Source organism: Heliangelus exortis, chromosome 5, assembly GCF_036169615.1.
Source record: "Heliangelus exortis chromosome 5, bHelExo1.hap1, whole genome shotgun sequence".
NCBI classification, from domain to species: Eukaryota; Metazoa; Chordata; class Aves; order Apodiformes; family Trochilidae; genus Heliangelus; species Heliangelus exortis.
In genome coordinates, this window is record NC_092426.1 from 6,887,302 (window position 1) to 6,914,219 (window position 26,918).

The 26,918-nt window shown below is 39.7% G+C and overlaps 1 protein-coding gene across 5 annotated transcripts in view; it reads left to right on the forward strand.

Moving 5' to 3' along the window:
- LOC139796858 (nesprin-2-like) overlaps nt 1-26,918 on the forward strand; it is a 178,812-nt gene that overhangs the window by 38,428 nt on the left and 113,466 nt on the right. For all 5 annotated transcript variants that reach the window (XM_071745335.1, XM_071745336.1, XM_071745337.1 and 2 more), the window contains exons 13-37: nt 1,070-1,182; nt 1,847-2,003; nt 3,659-3,755; nt 3,912-4,099; nt 4,263-4,427; nt 5,694-5,867; nt 7,693-7,851; nt 8,119-8,292; nt 9,223-9,357; nt 9,515-9,670; nt 10,824-11,035; nt 11,576-11,651; nt 11,781-11,899; nt 12,474-12,597; nt 13,274-13,431; nt 13,885-14,032; nt 15,196-15,794; nt 16,677-16,856; nt 17,831-17,981; nt 19,668-19,826; nt 20,518-20,679; nt 23,568-23,669; nt 24,954-25,154; nt 25,875-26,040; nt 26,761-26,873. In XM_071745335.1, coding sequence (XP_071601436.1) covers nt 1,070-1,182; nt 1,847-2,003; nt 3,659-3,755; nt 3,912-4,099; nt 4,263-4,427; nt 5,694-5,867; nt 7,693-7,851; nt 8,119-8,292; nt 9,223-9,357; nt 9,515-9,670; nt 10,824-11,035; nt 11,576-11,651; nt 11,781-11,899; nt 12,474-12,597; nt 13,274-13,431; nt 13,885-14,032; nt 15,196-15,794; nt 16,677-16,856; nt 17,831-17,981; nt 19,668-19,826; nt 20,518-20,679; nt 23,568-23,669; nt 24,954-25,154; nt 25,875-26,040; nt 26,761-26,873 — 4,188 coding nt within the window. The remainder of the gene's footprint in view (nt 1-1,069; nt 1,183-1,846; nt 2,004-3,658; nt 3,756-3,911; nt 4,100-4,262; nt 4,428-5,693; nt 5,868-7,692; nt 7,852-8,118; nt 8,293-9,222; nt 9,358-9,514; nt 9,671-10,823; nt 11,036-11,575; nt 11,652-11,780; nt 11,900-12,473; nt 12,598-13,273; nt 13,432-13,884; nt 14,033-15,195; nt 15,795-16,676; nt 16,857-17,830; nt 17,982-19,667; nt 19,827-20,517; nt 20,680-23,567; nt 23,670-24,953; nt 25,155-25,874; nt 26,041-26,760; nt 26,874-26,918) is intronic.

Consider the following 26,918-nt stretch of genomic DNA (forward strand, 5'->3'; position numbering starts at 1 on the left):
TTTTTGTTGTTCAGGCTTCGTAGTTAAAACATTTATAAGAATCAGACGAAGAGAGAGATGTTATTGGTTTAGAGATTTCTTTTTTCCTATTGAACACATAGATAAAATCACTAAGTTAAGAAGAAGCCCAAAATACTTGGTTTCTGTCAAATCCACTTTTTCTGATAGGATGACATTCTGCTGATCATTTTTTTCACTCTCCTTCCTCTAGTCAGTTCTTTTAGTAAGTCACATGTAGGGATCTTGTTGCCAGGGTGGTGCCTTGTAATGGGAAGTTTTCATAAGATCACTTATGTCTATAACTGCCCACTGGAATAGTATTAAGGCTGTGAAATCAAATATTTAATTAAAACCTGTGCACTCTTTTGGGGCTTGAGGGCTGCCCCAGGATTTAGCAATTTCCAATAACATGCTTTGAGGCAAATTTTATTACATACATGATTAACTTTTATCACATTTCTTTATATGCCATTTATGAATATGTTTATCTTCAGTCCAATGCATTTTATGTTTAATTTTCATGTTGAGAAATTGACTCTGACACAGATTCCCATAAAATGTTCCCCAATGAAGTGGTAGTGGCCATCAGAGGGTTAATGCAAAATGCATCTAATGGTATTAGGTAGGAATTTGTTGAGTATTCAAATGAAGTATTATGCAAGTGTGACATATAATAATAAGCTTATTCAACAGGTTTTGCTAACACATAGAAAAGAACAACCTAATATCCTGAAACTGTTACAATGCCACTTTTTTGTCCTAAAGATGATAGTGAAATTGAGGAAAAAATAGATAGCATGGGTAGTATAGGTTCATGTTCCTTTTATTTAACTAGATGCACAGTGGTAAAAGAAATGATGCAGGATTGCACTAAAATGCAATTCCAAAGGTGATGAGATAAGAACTTTCATTGCACTCACTAATGAGTAAAAACACTGCAAGGATGCCTTGGGCTGACTTGTTCTTAAGAGCTCTCGCCCTAATGTCAGATGACTTGCAGATTCCCAGGTGAAATTAAATTAAACTCTAGAATTAAAATGAGTGGCTTACTATGTTTTATTCTCCCCAGGGCTTGATGGATTGTTTTGACTCTAACTTGGACACCCTTCAATCATTTAAGAATGAAGATGAGAACAATATGCCACTAGTCTTGCCTGAAAAGTTAGAGGAAATGCAAAGAAGGTAAGATCTTCAAATCCCCTCTACTTTTACTATTCTATCTCTGCTATTGCCTTGCTCTAATACTCTGAACAAAGCATATATTTTATTGATGCCTTGCAAAAAAAGAGCATTTTCCACCTAAACACAGGCTGCTGTCCTGCAGAGCTGACTGGTCCAATGAATGTCTAATTATGTGTAAGGAAGTGGAGCTCAATAGCAGGAACTTTTCAAGTGCCCTTTGTTAGGATGGATAGGAAACACACACTATGGGTAGGAAACATGGGTATTTTGAATGTAAAAATTTTTCTGGGGGTGTGGATTATCTAATTTTTTATTTTCACCTTTAAAATCACTTAGCTCTACAGGTTGTACAACCCCATTTATCTGTTGAAGGGTATTTTAAAAAACGACCATTGAATTGTGATTGTAGCCTGAGGACACCTTTTGACATGCAGATAGCAGAGACCTCTTTTTTGGGCCTTAAAGGTTTTTCATTAATTGAGCAGTTAGTATTGACTCAAAATTGTTGCTAGTTAAAAAAAATGAACTGTTGTTATCTTAAAGTTTTGCTCTTATAGCAACATAATGTTTACATATATGTAATTCCGAGGTTTTAGGCTAAAAATCTTATACATTAATGCATTATATAGCCAATGATTTTGAGTCAACTTTTCACTGTTTGCAGATTCAACAATATTCGTTGCACAAACTCCAACACCTTTCTTGAATACCACTATGGACTGTGCTCAGCTATTGCCAATGAGGTGATGTTAAAGCTAAATATCTGGGACATGAAATATGGGACAAAAGAATCTGTGGAATCACTGCTGAGAAGTTGGAATGTAAGTTTAAAATCAGTGTGTCACACCCTGGCAATAATTCTTCTTCCCCATTTCTCTTTGGTGCATGGCTGTGTGTATCCTCATCTGAAGATACTACAGTAGTTGGTAGGAGCATGGTAGACTTGTGAGATCTGGGATTTATGCAGAGAAGCACAGGTAGACTTCCATAGAACCTTTCTCTCCCATTTTTCTCTGAATGAGAACTCTTCACTTTGGAGTGAGCTCTGACTGTTTGGAATTTTCCCTCTGCCCTTATTTACTCCTTTACTGAGAAGATTTATTTCTTTCCAGACTATTTATAGGGCCAGCAGTACCAGCCCTTCCCTAACTCAAACCTCTGGGGTAGTTCAGTTGCTGCTATCTTCAAAACCAACCACTCCCCACAGTGCTGGCTCATACAACTTTTTGCTGTTGTCTCTTTTACAGCTACCTTACCTCCTTACACTTCGTGGTGAATATGAATTGTCTTGTTTTGTTATACTTTTTTCTTAGCTCAGCTTCTGGGCTCAAGTTATTAGAATGATGCTACATGTAGGCCTATGGGAGGGGATGGTTTATCTTACCCCAAATACTGCCAAAGATCTATCAAGACTAGAGGCAGAGGGATGAAAATGCTTATGTTACCAGTTTTGCCCTATCTTCAGTTAATGGGACTCCCCCTGAATTCCATCTTAGAGGAGGTTCTAAAGAATTTCTCAGAGTCTTTTCAGACTGGCAACTTCTTACTTAAATTAGTGGGAATTTCACTAGCATCAGAACTGTAGAAGGAGACAACAACATTGTATGCAATATCAGATTTCCTGAGCAGTATTAGCCTTACCCTGTGATGACATGGGAGTACAGAGTTAATCCATGCTGAGTTTCTTGATTCAGTTGGTTTCATAAATATTGTCATGGTATTTCTGCATTTGTGGTTCATGCTCTTTATCAAGCTGACAGAATATTGAGCTTTCCCTACGAGCTGCAGGCTTGTTGCTGGCTCTCCTTCTGTCCCATGATGTGCATTCCTGGCTGAGTGGTGGCTTGGTGGCCCAAGTTTCTGGTGGCCACAGGAGAGGCTGTTTTGCAGCCTCCTAGATAGAACATCTGTAGGAGTGGGGAGATCTGGAGTGTGATGTAGGTCAGACAGAGGGAGACTGAAGATCAACCCTCTCATTCCTTGCATGAAAGTTTAAAGCACATTTCTCCTCCTCTGCTCTCCTTTCTTCCTCTCTCACCCTTTCTCACAAATCTTACTTGATCTGTGTCAGGAACTGGGCACGTCCATCTTTCTGTGCATGCAGGAAAACCCACCTTTCACTTTCATCACTTTTTGACTTATGTGGCCTGACTTGTTCCAGATGCCGTTTCTCAACATCGCCTCAGGGCCATAACCTTCTGAAATAAACAGTCCTGACTCATGCAGGGCTGTGACTCAGGCAATAGCATTCAGGAATTAATATTCACATCTAAGTTACTCTCTGTACGAGCAGAAAAAGAACAGGTCTGTTTCAGACTAAAGGGTGCAGAGGAGTGGCTGGATGGGCTTTGTTCAGTGTGTGTTTAACCTGCAGGTTATGGTCTCATATTGAACAAAATGTATCCCAAGCTGCATTTCCTACCTAGTTTTGTGTGGGTTAGTGTTTCCCATGCCAATTACTTTTCACTTTGGGCAGAACTTCATTGAAGAAAAGAGACTTGAAACGCAACTAGAAACTGCTACTCACATCTGTGAAGATTTGAAAAACAAAAACATAAGCAATCCTGACTTAGGTAAGTTTGTGCACATAAACTGATGTGAAGACCTCTGTTTTGAACTGATGTGCTGCCACCAGTTTTATTTGCCATTTGTGTTTTAGAATACTGCTTCTATGTAATTAAGCTCTCTGTTTCCAAATGTGTAATGATAGTCCCTATTTGATGTCCTAGCTGGAGATCCTCAAGAAATTAGAAAACTTTTTAGGACAGTGGAGTCAAAGATTTCTATGTGCAGAGACTATATTTCCAAAGTACATACTACCCTAGAGAAAGTCCTATCTTCCTGGAATAATTATACAGAAAACATCCAATTACTGAGGACATGGCTGGAAGAAAACCGAAATGAGCATCCAAGAGAGGTAAGTAGTTGGATTTCTCTTTGGAATGACAGATACTTGGAAGCCTTTTGGAAGGAAAGCATTATACATGAAAGTGGTGGTGGTTGTTGCTTTTCTGTTTCTCGTTTTGGAAATAAACTTCTGGCAGGGTTCTGCTTTAAATTATTTCAATGCTTCTGTCTAGATTCCTGCTGAGATTCTGGCAAAGTGGAATACGGTTCATGGTTCCTTAAATGAAGCTGGAAACTATCTCATCGAAGTCAGCAAGGAGCAAGTGGGATCAAATATTGCCAAAGAGCTGAAGAAACTTAATAGGAGATGGGCTAAATTCATCAAGAGGACACACTTTGTAAGTTACTGCTTTCATATGACTCTTTCACCATACAGTGTCCAAAGTCATATTTTCTAGACTTGCCAGCTTGCTAATCAAAGGTCAGTATTTCTTTCAGGCAACTCAACATTGCCAGTTTTAAAACAGGAGGAACCGAGAATGCACAGAGGTATCCTGTTCTTAAGTCTTTGTGACTAAGTTAAAGACTCCTTTCCTTTAAATGGTAATTTTAAAACCACTTATAAAAGGAAATCTTATTGTCAAATAAAGCTCTTTCTTCGGTTCTAGAAGTGGAAATAATGAGTTTGTTAAGAGCTTGTGAGCCTTTGCTAAATTGTATAATCTCTGCCTAGCAGAAAAAAAAAATCTCAGCTAGTAGAAAGTAATTATTGCTGCATCAATATTTCTAGGGTTGTGCAACTTGACACTAGCTCACTTGACAGGTTTTTAGGCTGCTATAAATTCCTATACAACCTGTTTAATGATACATATATTCAGTTTCCTAGAGTGCTTTCACAAGGATGACATTTTCATTCTGCCTGGGAATATTAGAGCTCTTAGTTTTCTAAGCTGAGTCTTTCACTGACATTTATTAAAGGTACCATTGTGGCAATAAACAGTAATAAAAAATTACAACATTTCTGTAGGAGATGAGCTTAGTGAGGTCGCAAGATCACAGGAAACATTTTCTCAGCGGTAAGGGAAATCCAGAGTTTCCTAGAAAAATCCCTAATAAGAATTGTGTTCATGAAAGCAGGGATAAAGAGGCCTCTTGTACCCTTTCAAGGACTAAAAGACTTCAGGAGTTCAGATGTTGCTTTTGACATTATTACTATAGTATATATATATTAATAATATTCATGTATAAAAAGTCAATGGAAAATGCTTGGCCTCTGGCCTTTGACTGCCAGTATCATCTGTAAGCCTTCTGCCTGTTCTGGATTTGACCAACACTATCTGCTGTTCTCTTGGACAATTCCTTGGCATTGCCCAGGGAATGCTGCAGCAGCCCAGGAATTATTCTCCATAGCAGTGTGGCTGTGGGTGCTTGTTTACAGGGGAGGGGGCAGGCACAGGTTGCACTCTCTCACCTGCTCTCAGGGTTGGAGAACTGAACCTCATGTAGTTTATTTACCAGGATGTCTGGTACTTATTTTTTCAATCCCTGTTGGGAGGAAAAGCTGAGAAGTAACCCTAAGTGGTGACTGTGTGTTGCAGGAGTGTAGTGGGGAGACCCATAAACCAGTGATGGGGTGAACATCTTACCCTGCTCTTTGTTTATAGCTTGGTGAAGAGAGCACAGATGATGCTGAGAAGACCAAGGAGCTTCCAGGGAGCCTGGAGAAGATTGAAGAGCTCCTTGGAGAGGTGGACAGCTGGGCAGCAGAGGCTGGATGCCTGCTTAGCAATATCAGTCATAAGGGGCCTGTGGAGCATGAGATGGAGGAACATTTGCAGGTGAAAAATACAGTGCTTAAAATACTTGATCATCACACTCTCATCACCCAGCATGGATTTGTGGCTTGAGTAAAATTAGCAATCATCAGTGAAGTAGATGAATGTGCATTTTGTGCTGTAACAGTGGTATAAAGTCAGGGTAATGCTAGGATTTTGATGTTATTTCCCAGGATTGCTCTTGGATAAGCTGTAAATTAATGTTCCAATGTCAGTGTGTCCAAATGAGAAGCAGGTGCCAATGAAGGGCAGTTGGTGCCACTGATAAGCAACTTTCTCTTGACTGATACTCATAACTTCCTCTCTAGCACAGCACTCACAGCAGACCAAAACTCTGCAAGATGCTGAGTTGAGAATTTCCCCTGGTCAAACAGTGCTTTCTGTACTCTACCTGTCAGCACAAGAAGGAGGTTTGGGACAATTTGGCTGTATTCAATGCTTACCTGTCAAAAACTGGAATACTTGAAGTATTTTCAGGAGCACGCTGGGTAATTTGTGCAGCTCAGCTTATAGCAAGTTTCTCTAAACAGCCACAACAAGCACTGATGAATTTCTTGTTACTTCCAAACATACACAGTGGTCTCTGTTGTTTCACATGTCTGTCTGCCAGGGTTTATTGTTTCCCCCCACAGCATATGGCAGGTATGTGTGCGTATATATATATATTATATATATATATATACATATATAATATGTATAACTAACTCAGCGGTTCCAGTAAAAAGCCTGATTTATTTTCTTAAATTCCCAGTGAAGGTGAGGCTAAACAAAGATGTCAGGCTTTGCACTGGAGAAGCAGAAGCACTGTCTTACTTTGTCTTTTGCTATTTTTGCAACAGGGCAGGACAGTATAATCTTTGGTGGCAGGTGGCCACCAAAAGGAGGCTTCATTGGAGTTCCTCTGTCTAAGTGCTAAAATTAAACAGACAATTTCTTTGCTACATAAAATCCACCTGCATAAACTGTGAACTGTGAAACTAACTTAGTGTTAGTTTACTTTTGGCTTGTGCCTTGTTGCATTGTATTTTGTTGACAGAATTAGTAGTGTGAGCCTATGAAAAGAATCTATTTACCTTCTTGTATTGGTGGGGATATGTTTATAAATAAGCCTATTTTGCAGTGTGACACTTGAGTCACAAAAATCAAAGCATCAAAAGACACCCAGAGACACAGCCTCCAAAAATGTGACTGGTTTTGTATCTCCCTGTGAGCAGGAGAGGTCAGGTCCCTTATTACCTGTGGTACAATTGGTCGAGATCCAGAATAAAGCACTGATTATCATTAGAAGGATGCTAATTGACAACTTCAAACAGGAAAAATGTATTGAATATTCATAGATCAAAACTGCTCTATCCCTGACATCTCATGATAAATATTCAAATGTGGCAGACCACTTTTGCATGCAAAATGCTGAGCTGTTTCCTGCCTTTTAGCACTGAATACCACAAGAGCCTTGATGTGTGCTTACTTGGGGATGACTTCATGATCAGACAATGCATATGCAAATGTGTGGTTTGTGCCTTCATTTGACAAGCTGTTTGGGTGGGAGAGCACGTTTAAAACATCCTTGTAATTGACTCTGAGGCAAAGACAGGGGAGGCAAAACGTTGGCAGAAAGACTGATTCAGGCACCAGAATCCCCTGTGGGTGGCAGCAGATTCCTTTCTCTCTGCACAGAGAGTCTGCAGTGCACTATGCTGACAGCAACTGGAATATAAGATTTTTCCTTGACCATATATTGAGCATCCCTGATCAATGCTGGTTTTTTCATTTGTTCCTATATTACATAAATACTGTAAAGGCTTCTAATGCTTTTTAATCCAACCAGAGCTTGGCTGCAAGGGGAACCTCATGCCAAGAGCAAGTTGTGGCAGCAGAAGAGGTATTGCAATCCCTGATGGAAAATGTTTCAAGTCAAGTGTCCCAAGAGCATTCTCAGACCACTGAGCTGCAGGCACGAGTTCAAAAAGCCAGAGACAAAATAGAGGTACTGCTTTCTAATTGTCATTGTACTTTATACTCACAGACATCCTTAATTTTAGCATTTTTGTGACTGGGAAGACTTCTTGTCATTTGTGTAAAATAGAAAACGTTTCATATTATTGGAATCAGTCTCCCAGGCTCTTGTCAGGACAAAACCAAGAACATCTTTCAAAGATCTCAGCTCAGAAAACTTGAGTGATGTTATGAAGCAACAGCTTTATGTAATTACTGACACTGGAGCATGTTCTGAAAAGAGTTTTGTTCTTCCAAGGCTGTCATGGGTGACATCAACAACGTTTTGTCCACATTTGAAAAGACACCTTCAGAGAAGGAGGCTTTGCTCAATTTTGAAGAATCCCAGAAAGAACTCGAGGCCTCTGTTTCAAAGGCTGTGCAACTTGTCAGTCAGAAATTAAGTCCTGAAGAATGTATTTCAAGATATGAGGTGGGTTCGTTTTCTGAGCCAGCTGAATTTGAGTGCTGTTTGGTATCTAAAGGCTGAGATACCATAGTGAGAAAAATAGCAGATTTTTTGTTTTGGTAGCTATTAATGCTTTCCTCAGCTTTTTGATGTAGCACTGTTAGCATGCATTAACTTGTCAGACAGCTTGAATGAAGAAAAAAAAGATCTGTATGGCAGTTTGTTCAGTGCCCTGGACATTGTTCCATCATCCCTTCAGCACTCATCATTTTCTGATCCACAACAATTTTATCCCCTGATTAATAGTTAAGATTCCCATAAGGAATTTCATTCCTGAATTCTTGAACAAGTTTTTAAAGCATGATTACAGGTACTGAACCTTCTTTTTCCCAGTAAACAAAGTTAACTAGCTGGTAAACAAAGTTTCTGATCTCAAAATCTGGATCTGTTAAAGGGCTCCTTAGTGAGGTATCAAAAATGGGAGTCCCCAAAATCTGTGTTGCCACATCTTGCACAGCAAGTCCTGGGCAACCCTGTGCTGGGAGCCTGGCAAAGCCTCACTCCAGCCCAGCTTACAGTGTCTCCTGGCACTGGTGCAGACCTTCCAGCTGCTCTCTGACAGGCATGGGACATGTCCATGCATGTTGCCTAGAAATGAGGCTGAGTTCAGGAACCTGAATCTTTTTTCTTTGGTACCAAATTTACCTCTGAAAGAGGAGATACAAGAACAACATCTGCTTTTATCCAAAAAGTGTGCACTGATATTACCTGCAATCTTTTTAAAGATACACAAGGATGGAAAATGCCTTTGTAGTCACCCATGCAAGGGCCATCAGAGCTCATACATGCAATGTTTATGTGCTTTATGACTGCTTTTTTTATGGTACTGATGTGATTATGTAAATAAGCTACATTCCATTCCATTTATTTTTCATTCTGACACTTTTCTTACAGGAAGCTTTTAATGCCCTGGACAATAAAGTGCTTGAGAAATTTTTGAAAGCAGCTGAAAAACTGAAAAACATTTCAAATGATCATGAAAAGCTGGTAGTGGAAGAAAAGAGTAAAGATGTTCATAAAAGATGGGAGGTGAGATACTAGAGTAAGGAGAATCCACTATCTGTTCTCCTTAGGCCTGGCATCTTTGAAAAGTAATTTTTCTGTCACCATATGTTCTGAGCTTTTCATTTGCTCTTTTCATTTGCTCTTACCATCTCACAGGGATAATGTGTTTTGAATTTTGCAGGCAGTTCGTCATGAAATTATATCCTGTGTCCAGCTCATAGCAGAAAGGGAAAAAAAGAAATTTAATGCCACTTTAAAAAAAATAAATAAGCAATTAGGCAAAGAGAAGAAACTCCTAAGTATGGATAAAACCAAAGGGCTCATCAAAGAACATGAGGTACCTGCCACACTCCTTTTCTGCTCACCTTCCTCTCTTTGTGAATGCACTGTCTGTCCTTCCTGCCCCTTTTTAGGTGCATAATTGCAGCCTGTGCTTGTGGAACATGACCCTTGTGCTTTATGTCATGTAAACAAAGAGGCCACCCAACTGATGTCTTTACCTTTTCTGACTGCAGTTATTACTCCCCTTGCAGACTATTAGAATTACCTCCTTATTAAATGGATGGTATCTTTTTTTCATATTAAAAAAGACAGCCTTGAAACAGTAAAACAGGTTAACAGTATAAAGTGTAGAAAACCAAATTATTATTACTCTCTTGATTTATTACACTTGCAGAGGTGGTGTTAAGTGTCTTCAGGTGAGAGTATATTCTCACAGTGCAATAGCTGCACTTCACCTCTCTTTGTGATGTATAATACTTAACCACAGAGTTAGACATGAGACTTTCATGTTTTACTTCCCAAGATGGAATCTTACCTATTCCATAAGCAACGGGTTTTATGCTTCATTGCTCCAAGCATTTTCCTCTGCCCCTCTTTGAGAGGCATTGATGTAGTCAGTTTACCACTGATAGATGTAAAAGATTGCTCTCCTGATGAAATTCTGGTCTTCAATGAATACAGTGGACTTTTAGACTTTGCTTTTCATGGGTTTATGTTCAGCAAATAATACACACACAGGAGTTAAGAGAAATAAGTGTTCTCAGGTGTATCCCTTCTGCTTGTATTTTTGTATGATTTTTAAGGTAGTTTCATTTCACCCCATGAGGTACAATTTTTCATAATAAATGTTTGAAATAAATTTTCTAATTCTGTTTTTTCTGTAGTCAATGGGACATGTGTATCTGATATCAGTGTGAACAGGAATTGGGACAAAAAATAACTAAAATCATAATAACATAATGAATTTAAAAATCAAGCAAGAGTCATTGTAGCCTTGTGCATGCAGCTGGGGAACATGTTGACAGAAATCCTGATTTCTTTCCTGGCTCTATTTGAAAAAGAACTGAGAGAAAATAAATGTTTCTCTCCTGGTTTCTCAGCTTGTACTTTAAATTCACTTATCTAAGAAGATAATGGAAATACAAAAAAAAAAATTGCTTATCCTTATGACTTAGTATGAGCTTATTATATTGTTTTTCTTTGTGTAGGCTTTTTTTTCACATGAAGGAAGTCTGAGGGAACTTACCAAGTCATTAGAAGACCTTAAGATATTGGGAAGACTATCAGAAGAAACTATCCCTGGCATTCAGACCCTGACAGCAGACTGTGAAAAAAAGCTAGAAAAGCTTCAACAAACTGTGACAGATACTCACACAACCCTGCTGTCTCATGCTGGGAGAGGACATTCATCCGTGAAAGAGTGGGTGACTGAGTGCATGATATGTTGTAGTTTCAGAGAAATTATCTGTGGATAAATCCTGTTATATTGTGAATGTATTTTTAATGGTTTCAGACTGAAAGAAGGTAGATTTAATTAGACATTAGGAAGAAATTCTTAATGGTGAGTGTGGTGAGACACTGGCACAGGTTACCCAGGGGAGCTGTGGTTGCCCCGTCCCTGGAACTGTTCAAGGACAGGTTGGATGGGGCTTGGAGCAACCTGGTCTGGTGGGAGGTGTCCCTGCCCATGCAGGGGATTGGAACCAGATAATCTCTAAGGTCCATTCCAACCTAAACTATTCCATGATTTGATGATTTTACTATCAAGTATGCTACTGTGTTCATTACTATGGGGAACTGTACAATTAAACATTTAATATGAGTTTTCATAAACTATCAGGTACAAGGTTTGATTACCCTTCATCACATCTGCACTGTTTTCAATCACTACCCATGGTTTCTTCTTTCCCCTTTGTATTTCATTATTTGTTCTTCATCTGAAACTTCTTTTAAACCCTAGGAGCTCCACTGTTGCTTCTGAAAATGGAGAAAAGCCCCTTTCTACTCAAGAAATTGATATCCTGTCAGTGCAGGAGGTAAGAAGTCCATACATACTGTTAAAAGCAGTGCCATTTCATGGTTTCCCAGATGTCTGTTTTTATCCACTGGGTATTGACACAGCACAATGCAGAGGTCATTGTTCCATGTTTTGATTTTTTGCTTAGCCCTCGAGCCCTGCTGCAGATACAGTTTTGGAACCAGATGTGAAACATCACAATGGAGAAAGCTGTGCAAAGAAATTTGAGGAAGACAGTAATTTGCCCAGACCAGCTCTATTGGAGAGGTAACTTTTAAACGATAAACTGCATATAAAGTAAGAGATGATACTATGCTTGACATTCATAAATTAGTTGGGGGCATCAAACATAGGGTGCACTTTTGCTAGGCAGAGCTCTGGTCTTATTCTACTACAGTGACCTTAGTATTGCTCTGTAATAGATAAGGAAGCACTATAGTAGCTCAGTGCTTCAAACATGAGGAATTTGTAGCAAGAACACTTAGAGCTATAGAACATTTTCTTCTTCTGTTGGTCCAGAAAGATCTGTATCTGCCTTATTAGTACCTTCAAATATTGTAAAAAAGAACTGACATTTTTTGGTTGTAAAACTATATTTAGAGAATGTAGGCTGACACGTATACTTGAAAATTAGCCAGATGGGCAATTTCTCATCTCTTTTATATAAAGTTTCTCACTTATGCCCATTCATTTAGAACCCAGGCAAAGATATATATTAGGAATACACAGGAATTTGCTGTGCTTGTGTTTTATAGTAATCTGTTGGTCAGTCCCAACTCCTGCCATGTTCCACTAAATAAAAAGTCATATTCTCTCTGAAAGTGATTGCATCTTTCTTTAGCTGTAACATACAAAGGAGTAACCTGGAGGAACTTCTACAAATAAGCAGAGATAAAGTAGCTTCTGGCTTTACTGATGAAATAAAAGGCACTTCATGCCTTCAGAATAAGCTGCTTGAACTGCAGGTAAGAAGTTGTCTTTTAAAAACATATTTGGTGCCTAAATTGTTGCTTTCTCATTTGGAGCCCTTGGCTCTGTGTTATGTATATTGCCAAGGCAAAAGGAGTGTCCTTAGAACCAGAAGTACAACCTTTATTAGATGTATAAGGGAAATCAAGGAGTTCACATTCAGCAGAAATGTATTCCTGCTTAGCAGGGGCACTTTGCAAGTGCTGCTGAAGGGAGGAATTGGTGGCTCTCAGTTTGTGATCTGCAGGCTGAAATAGATCTGATGGAAAAAAGAACTACAGAAAGCAGCTTTTTGGTCAGTGGGAATGGTAAAGGATGGACCATGGTGAGGGCTGGAGGAGTCACCAGAGCTGAACCATCAAATAGCAGTGGTGTATGGGGAGAATGAAACTGTCCCAGGACTTACAACTTCATGAGGTTTGTGAGAACCTTGTGTAAAATGTAGCCAGAGCATACATCTGACATGGGAATTTTCATCACAAAGCCAAGATGGTAGAGATTTACTTGCAGCTAAAAATGAAGTCTTAAAAGAAAAAGAAGGCAGTAGATATTCTTACTTTCAGGTGTTTTCACTTTTTCTGCAGAGACTCTTGTGGCTGTAGTTTGATGAACTGCCCAGTCCACTGAGAAATACAGTGCCATTTAATGCAATTAACACTGCATGTCTTTTAGGTGATAGAGAGTGAAATCAGTTCTGGTTGGACACAACTGGAAAACATCTCATCTGGTTTAGAAAATCTTGTGGACGAAGGGCAACAGGCTGCTATCTCTGAGATGAAAAGCAAACTAAAAGGAGAATGGAAAGAGCTTCAGGATATCATAAGTACCAGGTATAAAATAACACTTCATTATATTAGCTAAGGATTGCTTATTGCAACTAATGTGTGTTTTGTGAGGGCAACAGTGTGTCTTATAGAAAATACCTGCACATTTTAAACTCTATTTTAAAAATGGCTTAAAATTAAGCTTTTCTTAATTATAGTTGGCTCATGTATACACTGCTTATGGTCTGACCCTCTCCTAGAAGCACAAAGCTAAATCTTTGTAACATCACTGTGCAGTATTCCCAAGTTTACTGTTATTTCCTTCAATCTTTTAATTAAATTTACTGGAATTCACTTTGCTTTTCATATTAATCAATGTTAAAACCCCCTTGACCTCAGGAGGAGAACGATTAGATCTGTTAGAGAGTCAATTAGATTGCCTTTGTGTGGCTTTCTGCTACAAAATGTTGAGTGTCTTTTCCTGCTTTCCTAGCTCATGTTTTATTACCTTTCTTGTAGAACCAACTCTTTAAGGACAGCTTTGGAAATTGTTTTGCCTATAGAAAATGAATCCATTCTTCTATGTGAATTAGATGAGCAGCTGAAGAAAAAGGATATCCAGCAGCTTAATCTTATGAACAGTGACCTTGCTTACGGGGAACTGAAGGTAAGGAAAAACTCAGTGACCATGCCCTAGCCAGAACACTTGTTAGTATGACTAGAAACTACAGAATTTAATGGGATTTTCACCCAGAAGTCTGGGACCACTCACCAGACTTTCTAAACCTTCTGGTGTCAATAACAACATTTTACTTCTTTTGCCTTAAATGTGATTGCTCCTGGAGAGCCAGGTGGTGAACCTTTGAGAGGCTCTTCTGTCAAAAGCACAGTCATGAACATTTTGTCTTAGGTTGGAACTTCCCTTTGATCAAGGTTTTCCCACCTACCTTTATATCAGTCTGTGAAGACATGCACATCATGTGGTGTTAATTTGTGAGCTAAGATATGCAGCCTTCTGTTACATCTGCTGAGGTTTCTGAGTGCACCTCAGGATGGTTTTAGAAGCACTGCATATATGCAGTAACTTGTTTTCTGCTGTCAGTCCCTCATGGCTGGGCTCTGGTCTCTCTGTAAGGCAGGATGAACATGTTTTGTTCTTGATATGCACTCTGAGCTGAACACAGAGCTGTGAGTTGGTGTCTGCCCTTGGCTCCCAAGCTAAGCTGGGTGTTGGGCTCTCAAGCTGTAGGGCAGAGAGCCCGGGCACTCTGTCCAAGAGGACTCTCTTTGACTGAGAGGGCCCTGCATTTTCCCTCAGCTCTCTGCATCTTTGGCATTTCACAACACTGACTCAGGGCTTGTGTCTGGGAGCTGTAACAGTGCAGCACACAGACTTCAGCAAGAGATTTTTAAATGCCTGTAAGTCTCCTGCAAAAGTATTGCAGGAAGGACTTCAGAGATGGCAGACAGCAAACGTGTGTGTGCCTGCCTGTTCTAAGTGATCTCCCAAGGTGAGAGCCTGCTGGTGGCAGTCCCAGCCATCTCATCATCTTTCCTTTTTGTGATTGCTGGAGAGTGGCTTGGGCTTTCTCTAATGCTGACCAAATTCCCTGTGTGTGGAATACCATTTGATTTGATTTTTCTTCTTTTTCCTTTTCCTGCACCAAAGTCCAGAGTAGGAAAGAAGAGGTTTTCCTTCTTAACCACCCTGATGAGCATACTTATTTTACTGTGAATATAATTTTATGTTTAGTGACAGGTTCAGGTCTGAATGCAGGATACAGGGTTTCTTTCACTAGCTAACACTGTTGATTGTTCTCTCAATTTTAGGAGCTACAGAGGTCCATATTAAATCAGATTGAAGTATGCAAACAATTGGAACACCTAGATAGTTCAGCAAGGGATGAATTTAATCCAATAGATCTGCAAGCTGCAAGTAAAATTATGGTTTATTATCAAAACCAGCTTGAGGAGATGAGCCATAAAATGCAGATACGTGAGACAGTCCTTAAAGATCTGGAAGCTTTTATGGCCTCATTGAGGAAGGTACAGTCTGCCATCAGACATCTCACAGATGCCTCAGATCAACCTGAAATACAGAGAAAAGCATTGAAAGAGGCTGCACAAGAAGTTTCTCATATGACAGAAGAGGCCAAAGGTTTGGATGAACGCTTGAAAACAGTTGATATTTCCTTGGAAGATACCGAATGTGGGAGAAAGACCTGCTGTGAAAACCTTGTTCTGGCTGTATCTGAAGAGCTAAATGCAACTTCTGGTCTCTTAAATGAACAGATGCTTACAGAAGAAGAAGACTTATACAAGATTTTTTCCACGAAAAATGGTGAACTCCTTAAAAACATTCAGGATGTACGGGACAGAATTAGCAAAATAGGCTTGAAGGATCCAACAATTCCAGCTATTCAACAAAGGTGAATTCTTTTTTAAAGCTCATTTAATTTCATTATTTCAGTGAACTCAGAGGGCCCCTTTGCAATAGAGCACTGAAACCTAAATATGTCTTGGAGTATCTGTGGAACACTGAAGGAAGCTGTGAACATAGGTTTTATTCATTCACAGCCTAAATAAGGAAGCCTTCTCCATTTTTTCTTTTCTTTTCTTTTCTTTAAGCTCCTGTGTATGAGGCTGGCTGAAGCAGCATTGAAGAAGAAAGAATAGAACAATATTAGAAGGAATAGATGGTTAGGTTTTCAGTAAGAAAAATGTCAAACAGGGAGAGGAGGTCTCCTTGCTGAGCACTGATGGGTGTGATCTGAAACCACAGTGCAGAAGCTGTGTGTGATTTTACCTCTCCCTGAGAATGGCACTGGCATGACTTGTATGTCTCTGGTGTGCATCAGGGGAGCTCTCTGCAGCTTTGCAGAGGATTATTGAGCAATTCACTACTGTTTGTGTGGAGGGGAGATGAGCTTATAAACTGTGAGCATCTTTGAAGCTGTGAAATGCCATACTATGCAATGGTTCCTTTCTTTGGTCATAGTTCAAGACACACAAAATGCCTTTTAAAAAAAAAACCTTTTAAATCAAAGTAATTCACTATGTTCATACAGACCTTACTGGCCTTTAGGCTTTTTGGTTACTTTCTCAAAGGGTTTAGTTCAGCACAAGTTCTCTGAAGTTGTGTCAAATTACAAGAACTGAAGCTCAAATCAGAGGTTTATGATGTCATTTAATATGGTCAGTATGTGCAGCTCAGGATGAATCTCTAGGGAACTTAATAATTACATTGGGGAAAAAAAAAATCAAATAATTACTTTAATATAAGTCTGTATTTCATTTTTTTTCTAATAAAGGGTAAAATCATTAACAGAATTGGAAAAGGAATTGGATTGTGCTGCTGCTGAAATGAAACCTATGCGAGAAATTGCTAATAAGCTGCCACAGATCAAAGAGGAAAAAGCAGAGGAAGCAAATGAACAGTGCAGAGTTACAGAGCAGTTATGGGAGGATACAAAACTCTTGCTTGCTGAATGGTAAGAAGATACATTTTAAGTGGTATTGTAGAAGTAAGAAGTTTGCTTGTAAAATGAAACAGCAAAAAAGCCTCAGACCATACTTTATGATACTTTATGACCAATATTGATACAGTAGCAGGTGTTACTATTATGATGCTGTAAGCTATCAAAAAGCCAAGAAGTGCACATAGAAATTTGCAGCCAAAGGTAATGAATTTTATATATTTGTAAGACATCACAGACTTGTCATTTAGCAGGTGTGCAGTGACATGATGGACATAGTTGGTATCCAAAAGAAAATCCTGTCTGCTGCTGGGAATGCTGTGTATTCTGTTTTTGCCATGAATTTTATGCCAGCACATTCAAAAAGAAATGCCAAACTGAAACAAATGGAAGAGGATAACTGGGGAAACAGAGGGTCTCTTATGCAGGAAAAGACCAGAGGAACTTGGTTTGAGAGAGTGAGGAATGGGAAAGTCTGTGACTGGGCACCCAGTGCATCCATCCTTCTCTTGCCATTTTTAAATATGCCTTTATGATTTGCATGAACTGGCTCAGTTCTGGCTCATACTCTTGGCCTGCACAGGTTGGAGGGATTCATCTGTTTCCATATCCCTCTGCAGGTTGGGGTGGTATTTCCTTCTGTCCACTTCCCAAGCTGTTGTGATACCTGCTGCACATTGTATTTCAGTGTACTGGAGACTGGGCTCACCTTTCAGGTGAAGAGTATCCTATAGACCTGAGATGCTCAGGTCATATCATGGTTAAATGTGAATCAGAGGCATTTTTGCTTCCAAAAATTGTCCCAGTACCACACCAGGTGTCACAAAATATTACAGGGTTTCTGACAGGTGTGGTTTATCCCCCCTTTTTCTCTCTTCCAAAAGTAGCTGTTAAACTCCCCACGTTTGAGTACAGGAGAAGGAAGCAGACGAGAGGCTGAGGTTGCTTTTTTATGCTTAAGCCATAAATAATACATCTTTTTTCAATAGCCAGGAGCAGTGTGCAAGGGCTTTGGAGCTCCTAAAACAATATCAAAGCTGCAAAACTAATCTAACCAGCATCATCCAGAAACAGGAAACTCTGCTTTCACATCAAACTTCTTACATGGGGAAGGAGAATTTGAACAGACTCATAACAAAGGTGAGTAACAAGAGCTTACTGAAAAGGAGAGAAAAGCCTTTCTTGGGAGTGTTTGGGTATAGGCTTGCCCTTGCACGCCCAGCCTTCAGGGCAAGTGATAAGACCTTCCTTTCCCTTTGGCTTCCAAAATACAGGGACCATACCCATGTTTTGTTTTAATTTCATGCCTGGTTTTGCTTTGTGAATCAAGGTTTTGTCAAAGGGTAGGGATTAAAGAGCCAAAACCAACCAATCAAACCATAGAAAAACTGTGATCTAGTATGAAAATAAGGTATCTGTCCTACCAAACCTACATGTCTTTAGAATATTTATGTATTTTCTACTAAGTTAAAAGTGGGCAGTAAATGTACCAAAATTAGCCAAGTCATTTGTTACTAAGAAGATACTACCCCTTAAAGCAAAACTAATAGGTAGGGCAGTTCTTGACAGTGCTTGATCCTCTGTGTCACTGTAGCTTATAAACAAAAATTTAGATTCATACCCTCTCCTTGCTTCTGTCATGGGTCCCAGGCAGGGCTGTGGGGTTTGTCTGTGCTGTGCAGTGATGTGCAGAGATCTTCAGCCATCCCTGAGCAAAGAGGATCAGGAAGAGGAGCCACAAGGCTGTGTCAAGGACTATAAGTGATTTCTTTGAGGCAATGGGATGGTGTTTGTGTTTGCCATCCCTTCTCCAGGAGAGGCAGAGACTTCTCTTGGTTTCACCCATGAGACCTGTGGCACCTCGTGTCACGGGGGCTCCTCCTGCACCCCCCCAGCCTCACTGCCCTGGACACTCCACTCTCTCATCACAACCCTTCCTCCTCACCCTGAGGTTTTTAATTCCCCCTCTCAGAATTGCAGACCACAATACCCACAGCACAGTACAAGGCATGTCCTTGGTTGCTGAGGATTTTTTTATTTCTAATCATGTAAACGAACAACAGAGAAAGTTCTCTGCCTCGTTCCGGTTTGTGGGTGCTGCTCTGCCATCCCTCCCCTTGTCTCAGGGGCTGGCAGGGGCTCTGTGGGAAGATGTCACAGTTGTCTCTGGGAAATGAGGAGAGCTTTGGGTAGCATCTTGCCGAACACCAGAGGTCAGTGTTCCTTTTCCAGCCCGCTTCCATGGTGTTTGTAAACACTGACACTGCGATTAAGCACAAAGCAGCAGCAGTGCTGAAACAGGAGGAAAAAGGAACATTTCTGTCCCTAGCAATGGCATGTCTGACAATGGCTACATTTAAATAGGATTTAAGCTTTTTTAAAATTAGTTTGAAACCTGGGGATGAGAATGCCAGGTTATATTTTTTATAGTGGCAATAGTGTCTCAGCTGCTTCCTAGGTTGTGCATTGTTTATTTCTGTAACTGAGGTTCTGTGTATGGATGTGCAGTCCCCTCGGATCTTGCAATCAAAAATTGTAAAGCAAACTGTGGATTTGGCTCTCTTAGTCAAAACTATATTATTCATAGTTCCCACTCATCTATTTTGCAGCCAATAACAGAATGATACAGATTTCTAATGGAAATGTTCCTCTCAGCATGACAGGGATATAACAACACAGGATGTATTAATAGTACATAATTTAAATAGATTATTTAGTACAAGGCTGTTGTTTCTTGTTGCTTGGAAAGAACAGCACATCATTTTAAAATGTTCCACTGAATAAATGTAAACATGGTCATAAAAATCCGTTTGGTGTTTTTCACAGATTGAAGAAGCAAAGGAGGAATTTAATGATCACTCTGAAGATGTAGACAAAATAAATCAGATCTGCAAAAACCTTCAGTTCCAGCTCAATAAAATGAGAAGCTTTGAGGAGCCTCCATTTGAGAATGAGGCTAACATTATTGTGGACAGATGGCTGGATGTATGTAAAAAGTGAATTATCAGGGTGGTCTTGTCTGTTATGCATTATAGTAATTGATTCTGACGTGTGTGTAATATTTGGAATAAATTATGTGCAGTATGGCAAAGATTCTTAAGAGATAAATGCAAGTATTTGCTGGAGCAAAGCATGGAGTGTGCTTATTGTGTAATGTTTCTGATATCTCAGGTAGTTTATATTATGGGTACTCCTTGACAGTAAATAATTCTAGGAAATGCAGAAAGGGAATATTTGTGCCCTCTGCATGAATCTGTAAGCTTCCCTAACAATTTCTGTGGATTTAGACTTCAGAGACAATCTGGAGAATTACAGTGCTGGTGCTTTTGGTGAGAAATGTTTGCCACTGTTTATCTAAGCAGTGCATCAATACTGAGATTAGATGGTATTTACTGAGAGTAGATAAACATTAATGAGCAAGGCTCCTTCCTAAACCTGCCTTAAAACTGGCAAGCTGCCCTTGTGATTGGTATGTTTGGTGACATGTGTGGCAGGGATTTAAATATCTTCTCCATGACCAGTTCACTGTGAAGGCACATGAGATTTTTTTCCCTTCCTGTACTTGTTTTTTGTGGGTTGTTCCGTCTCATTCAGATTTTGTTTTGTTGCTTTTGCTTTTAGAATATAATTTAACATTTTTGATATCTGTGTGTGCTGTGTATAATTATTTTGGTAGATCAATGAAAAGACTGAAAATTACTGTGATAATTTGGGAAGAGCTCAGGCTTTGTGGGACAAACTTCTCAGTTTATCTGGCACGGTTGATGCTTGGGCAAACGCCGAACTTAAGAACACAGAAGATCATAGCCTGAGTGAAGAGGACCTCACACAGTTGAAGGTAATTTGGATGGAAATTTTTTACCCTTAATTTATACTCTTGTGCTGTGGACTTTGGACTATATACATGCACTGCAATATCAGAGGAAGTTGTAACATTTGCAATTGTATCTTCATGGATAGATTCAGTGAAGGTACTGCATAATGTACTGGGGATACAGGTCTTGTAAACTAATAGATAGATAGTGTATATATATATACATGTATGTCTAATTTGTTTTAAAGGAATTATTTAAAATTGTTTTAAATTAACACAACACTGGAAATGCTGTTTCAGACTACAAAAGCCCTCTCTTTTTTTTGTGTTGTACAAGCACAGAGTAAAGAGAAGGCCTGGAAAGCTTGTAGTCTGGAATACAGCAGTGTATATACTGCCTTGTAAGAGTGATTAGTTTTCTAGTAAGAAATTGCCTATCAATAAAGATGTTGGAGCCTCAGAAATAGCTGGGTAATGCACAGTTGAAGAAAAGGTTGCAGAGGTGGCTTATTTGCTCCAGCAAATGCACTTTGGGTATGCTCCCCAGTGTAACTTCATGCAGCCTTAATAAGTGACTGGCTGCTGAGGGTCCCCAGGAGATGCACAGGGACAAACATCAGCAGAGCTTGTGCTGCCATACCCCTTTTGCACAGGTTATAGCATTAATTCTTGGTATCAGGGTGCTGTTGGGTGTAAAGCACATACACCAGCTCTATGACAGTTGAAAAGCCTAATACATAAAGGTAAATATTTTAATTTCTGACTTCAGGGTAATAACAAACCAGCTGGGCTGCTTCAATGTAGCTATAGCCAGTATCTATTAAACAGAAATAATTTCCAGCTTGAGTAGGGTTGAGACATATCCCATATCCACCTGTCTGAAAATATGTAGACATTTTTTCCTCAGTATTTACATGATGCATATGCCCTGGGTTTTAATATGCTCATGTGCTGCATTGCTGATACTTTTTGCACTGCTCATTTGTTTTAATTTGCAGAGCAGTAAAAAGCCAAGGTGTTCTTTGTGCCTAAGTCTTCCCAGTGAAACAGTAGTGTACATCTGAGCAGAGGTGGATATTTTGTCACATTATTATTGCCTTTACCCATTGTATTGCTAGAATTTACCTGGGTAGTTCAGGTCCCTGAGGGCTCCAGTAAAAATGCACCAGCTGGCAACTACATCTTAAGAGCCATTTTGTTACCTGGATATTGCTCAAGCCTGGCATGATGTCACCATGTCCCTGATGTGCCTCTCCTGGTGCTTGGGAAGGGCCATGTTGGAGCTGGCTGCACTGAGGTTATTCTGCTGCTCCTGTGTGAGAGGAGAATTCTTGAAAGAGAGGGCAAGGGAGAGAGAAATTTGTGTTTTGCCTGAGTTACTCTAAGAGCAGAGTAGGAGAGAAAGCTGACCTCAGTGCATTGGAAGGTTTGTAAAATTATTTGAAACATAAAGGGTGCCAGGTTCATTTATCAATTTATTACTATTTCTTTTGTTGATCATGAAACTTTTCTATGTTAATGTTGATAACAAAAAAAAAAAAACAACAACCAAAAAACCCATAGAACAAAACCACAAGTGTTGCAATGTGAATCATGTTACGTAGGGCTGTGCCTTGGTGACCCATACCAGAACTGGGCACCAGGCAGCTGCTCTCTCAATCCATCCCCAGGTAGGATGGGCAGGAAAAAAATACAAAGAATGGCTCATGGGTCAAGACAAGGATGGGGAGGGATCCCTTTGCCTGATCACAGGCAAAGCAGACTCAACTTGGAGAAAAAAAATTAATTTGTTCCCAGTCAAATCAGAGCAGGACAATGAGAAACAAAATCAGATCTTTAAAACACCTTCCTCCATCACCTCCCTACTTCTCAGGCTCAACTTACTTTGCTCTTGACTTCTCAGTCTCCTGGTCCCCAGTGGTGCAGGGGGATAGGTATGGGTGTTGTGGTCAGCTCATCACATCATCTCTGCTGCTCCTTCCTCCTCACTCTTTTCCCCACTCCACTCAGAGTCCCTCCCACGGGAGAGAGTCCTCCACAAACTCCTCCAACTTGAGTCTCTCCCTTGAGGTGCCATTATTTAGGAACAGACTGCTCCAGCCTGGGCTGCAGAGAGTCACAACCTGCTTTGGGAACAGTCTGGTTCCCCTGGTGTAGGGTCCACATCTGCTCCACTGGGGTCCTCCATGGGCTGCAGGGGGAGAGCCTCCCCTACCACAGTCTTCAGCATGGGCTGCAAGGGGAACTCTTAATGGCTGCACTGTGTGAATGGGTTTTGATGGTTGCTTGTGCAGAGGCTGTAAAGGAATAGATGGTCCTGAGGGATTTTGGAATATAGAGCAGGGAATACGAGATGATGGGACTAATTTAGATACATCCTGTTTCCTAAGTTGATAATGGTGTTTTACTTTCACATTACTGGGTTGTTCCAAAATCCTTTCAGATGAGTAGAAATCTTTTTCTTACACAAAGGATTTACATTTAAAAAGTGATTACAGCTTGTAGTGTATTTTATCACATGCCTACTTAAGTCTATTGTCAGGATGCCAACTCTTTAAGTAACATCTGAGAGTAGTGCTTTTTAATAGAAGCAGAAAGAAATAAGTACAAAATTGAGATTGCTTTCCTACAGGTTTACTTGGGTTACTATGGAAGTAAAATAATTAATATTGTTAAATTTATGTTAGATTTGCATGAACAACTTCTTTGCCTGAGAAATGAGTGTTTCTGATACTATATGCAAAAAAAATATGTGAATTGCTAAAATGAAAATCAGGAAATGGACCTATTGTGGGACCTCTATATGCACACATGCAAAATCAGAGTATTAGTTATATAATTTTCTAACAGAAACATAGAAATTTAATCTGGGGGGGGAACCACAGTTACTAATGTGTTTTATCCACCTGTAGGCATGCTTACGAGTCCAAGAACATAAACTCCAGAAATTTGACAACACAGTATCTGAGATAGAAGAACTTCTGAATAGTCAGGAACCTCTGCTGGAGCTACAGGTACAAAGAAGCTTTTACAGCTAATATGCCAGCACTCATTACTACAGCCCTGCTTCTGGTGCTGCCTTTGCCACAGTAATTTCTTGGTTTGTCTTGAATGTACCCAAAGAGAATTGGAGGCATTTTACTGGCTATTAGCAGTGACATACCATTTGTTGTTTTTCTCAGGCAGTTAGAACTAAACTTGTAATTTTAAACACAAAGGCCTCTCTTAGTCCTCTATTTTTTAGGGACTTACAAGTGACCCAGCTGTTGTGCATCAGTGTCAGTGATATGTGGCTTCTAGATAGTGGCCAGCAACAAGGCACAGTGGACCTCATCATCCAGCTGTGGATCCCTGCAAGTCAGCATGCTGACTGTCCATTTTTAACTCTATCTTTGCCTGGATTTGGCTTAATGTAGCTTGTCAGTGAGTAGCTTGCATAGACTGGTGTTTTCTTTGATGTTTTCCTTTGGCATATCACAAGGAAATCTTGACCTTTCTGTATTAACTTCACACAGCAAAGAATAATTCCTTCTGTACTGCTTTGGGACCACATTAGCCTACCTTGGTCCTATACCAGTTCCCAAAGCAGCTGCTCCCAGTGTCTGTCAGGTGCTTGACCTTTTTAGCTCTTGGTGTGTTTCCTCTCAGCAGGCAATGAGCTCAGAGGAGCTCCACTCAGTAAAGTGATCTCAGGAGCTTAGGAGAAGACTCAGCAACCTTATCCTGTGCACACTGTGCTCCTCGGGAGTACCAGATGCCCTGAGCCCCCTGGGCTGGTGTTTCAGCCTGTGGCTGTGATCCCATTGAGTCTCCAGGATAAGGTTAAGGACCTGTTGCTCCTTAGTGACCGGTCCTGAGCCAGAGCTTCCCACTTCTCTGCTGTCCTTGTCAGGTTTTTTAATTGGTGTGGGGAATTTGCCCCTCTGGGTTCACTGCAGGGAGGTGTGATACAGAGAGCTGACACTCTCTTTATTCGTGGCAGCTGAAGTACATGGAAAGCCTTTATCCAGCTGGGAGTAGACACTGGAGCAGCTTGACAAATAACTTAATTAGTTAAGCAGTACCTGCAAATGTGTTGCTAATAAAGATGAGCTGAGATCATTCCTCCTCAGAAAAGCAGGGCTTGAATACTATTTTTCAGTTTGTGGAGTGGGAGAGAAGGAAACTGGAACAAGGTGTGATTGAGACATATGGACTTCAGATAATTTCATTGCTTTTTATGTCTATCATGGACTTCTGTAATGCTCTAGAAAATTATCCAATATAATTTCTTACACCTGTTTATTTCCAATTTTAAGGTCATCAGGTCATCTGTTGTGCAAAAAATTGAGCTCATAAAAGAGCTCTTGTCAACAAAGCAGGGGACCAATGAACTCAGCGTGAACACAGCAGAACTAAAAGGACACCTTGATCTGGCCAAGACACAGATTGGAATGACTGAATCACTTTTAAAAGCTTTATCTCCTTCTGACACCTTAGAGATCTTTACTAAATTAGAGGTAACGTGTCACAAGCTATGCATCTTTTATAATTTTGTTCATTTCTTTCCTGGACAAGTGGATAAGTGTTTCTCACGTACGTGTTCTAAACTGGTAGAATTACTCCAGCGAAAAGCCTGGGATGAATATTTCCTTAAGTGGCCAGAAAAATGAAAGAAAAGCCTGTTTTCACTGGCTGTTATCAGATGTAGTTAGTTAACCCTTGCAGCTATTGGAAATGGTTAGTGAGAGGCAAGACAACAGTACAAGATATATTGAAGAAGTACTGGAGAGTGCTGGGTTGTATGTTCTCAAGACTGGGTAACATCCAGAGCTTGTCTTTGTGCCACCTTTTTCCCCCTGCAAGAGAAGCTACAAGTAGGCTGTAGAAGCAAACTTTTCATCATCTCTGCACCAGGGAGAAAGGTGAAAAAAGAGCTTCTTCCTGCTTCAAGGTTGGCAAGAGGTAAACCTCTTGTTGAACAGTGAGTGAGTTACACACATACTGGGTGTCAGATCACTAGAGTTTGGGGCAGTGAAACTGCAGACATTGGAAGAAAGGTAAAGCTCCCTCTAAATTATCTGTCAGCCCCCAGGGACCTCACATACAGAGTAAGACTTTACGGGTGGAATAGTGGCAATAGCAGCTAGGTTTGTACTGAAGCAGTTCTGTACAGTGAGCTTCAGATTGAACTTCAAAATTTTCTTTTTTAACAGTTATCCTTTTTATTTTGACTTTAGGAGATACACCAGAAAATTCTGCAACAAGAGCACCATGTGACATTGCTTCAAGAAAAGACAGATTGTCCTGATGTGTATGAATTAAATCAGCAACTTAAATGTGTCACTGATTTATTTAATAAGAAGAAACATGTGTTTCAAGATCACTTTATTGGTGTTTTGAACCGTAAGCAAGCACGTTGTATTTATGTACCTCTAGAGATTTGTTTTTCTATCATAATCACTTAAGGGTTATGAAATATATTTTTGGTTAAATGTCTGAAATGTCTTTGGTATCTCAAACTGCTTCAGGGTTCTGAACAAGATAAAGAATGGCTTTCGATTCCAACAAACGACTCAATCTGAATCAAAGTAGTGTTTTTTTCTTATTTTTACACTAAAAAAAATAGATTAGTATAAAGTGCAATTTAGGAACAAGCGTTAGAACATTTCATTTAAAAATACAGAAATGAAGTGGTTTTTTTCTTTCCAGGCATTTTTCATTTAATCTTAGTTACAAGAATTAATAGCATTATTAGTTACTTTTTGTGTTATGAAGACAAAAGATTGTCCAGATGTAGAATTAGTCCCAAAGGTAGTTTTTGAATAAAATTTATTTGTTTGGAAAGGAGAAAAGTTACCACCAGACTAATCCAGGTCTTGTTTACTGAAACTGCTATGTATAGCAGACTGTCTCTACCAAATGAACAGTTATTTTTATGGTTAATGTTGGGTAAAAAAAAGTGTGAACTGCAGCATTTTCTGTCATTTTGTCTGTGAGGAAAAGCAACCTTTGTCAGTAGCACTGATAAACCTAATTACAAATTCTCTGAAATCTTCATGTTAAATAGGATACTCTTTTACAGAATACAATTAATGAAGAAAATTGGAATCTATCTTTTTTCAGGTCAGTGTAAGAATTTCAATGACTGGTTCAGCAGCACTCAGCTGTCTTTGAAGGACTGTTTTAACCCCTCAGAAACAAAAGCAATAATGGAAGAAAAACTGCAGAGGCTAAAGGTAAAGGATTAAAATGTTGTCATTTCTAAAGCTGATTGTCCTTGG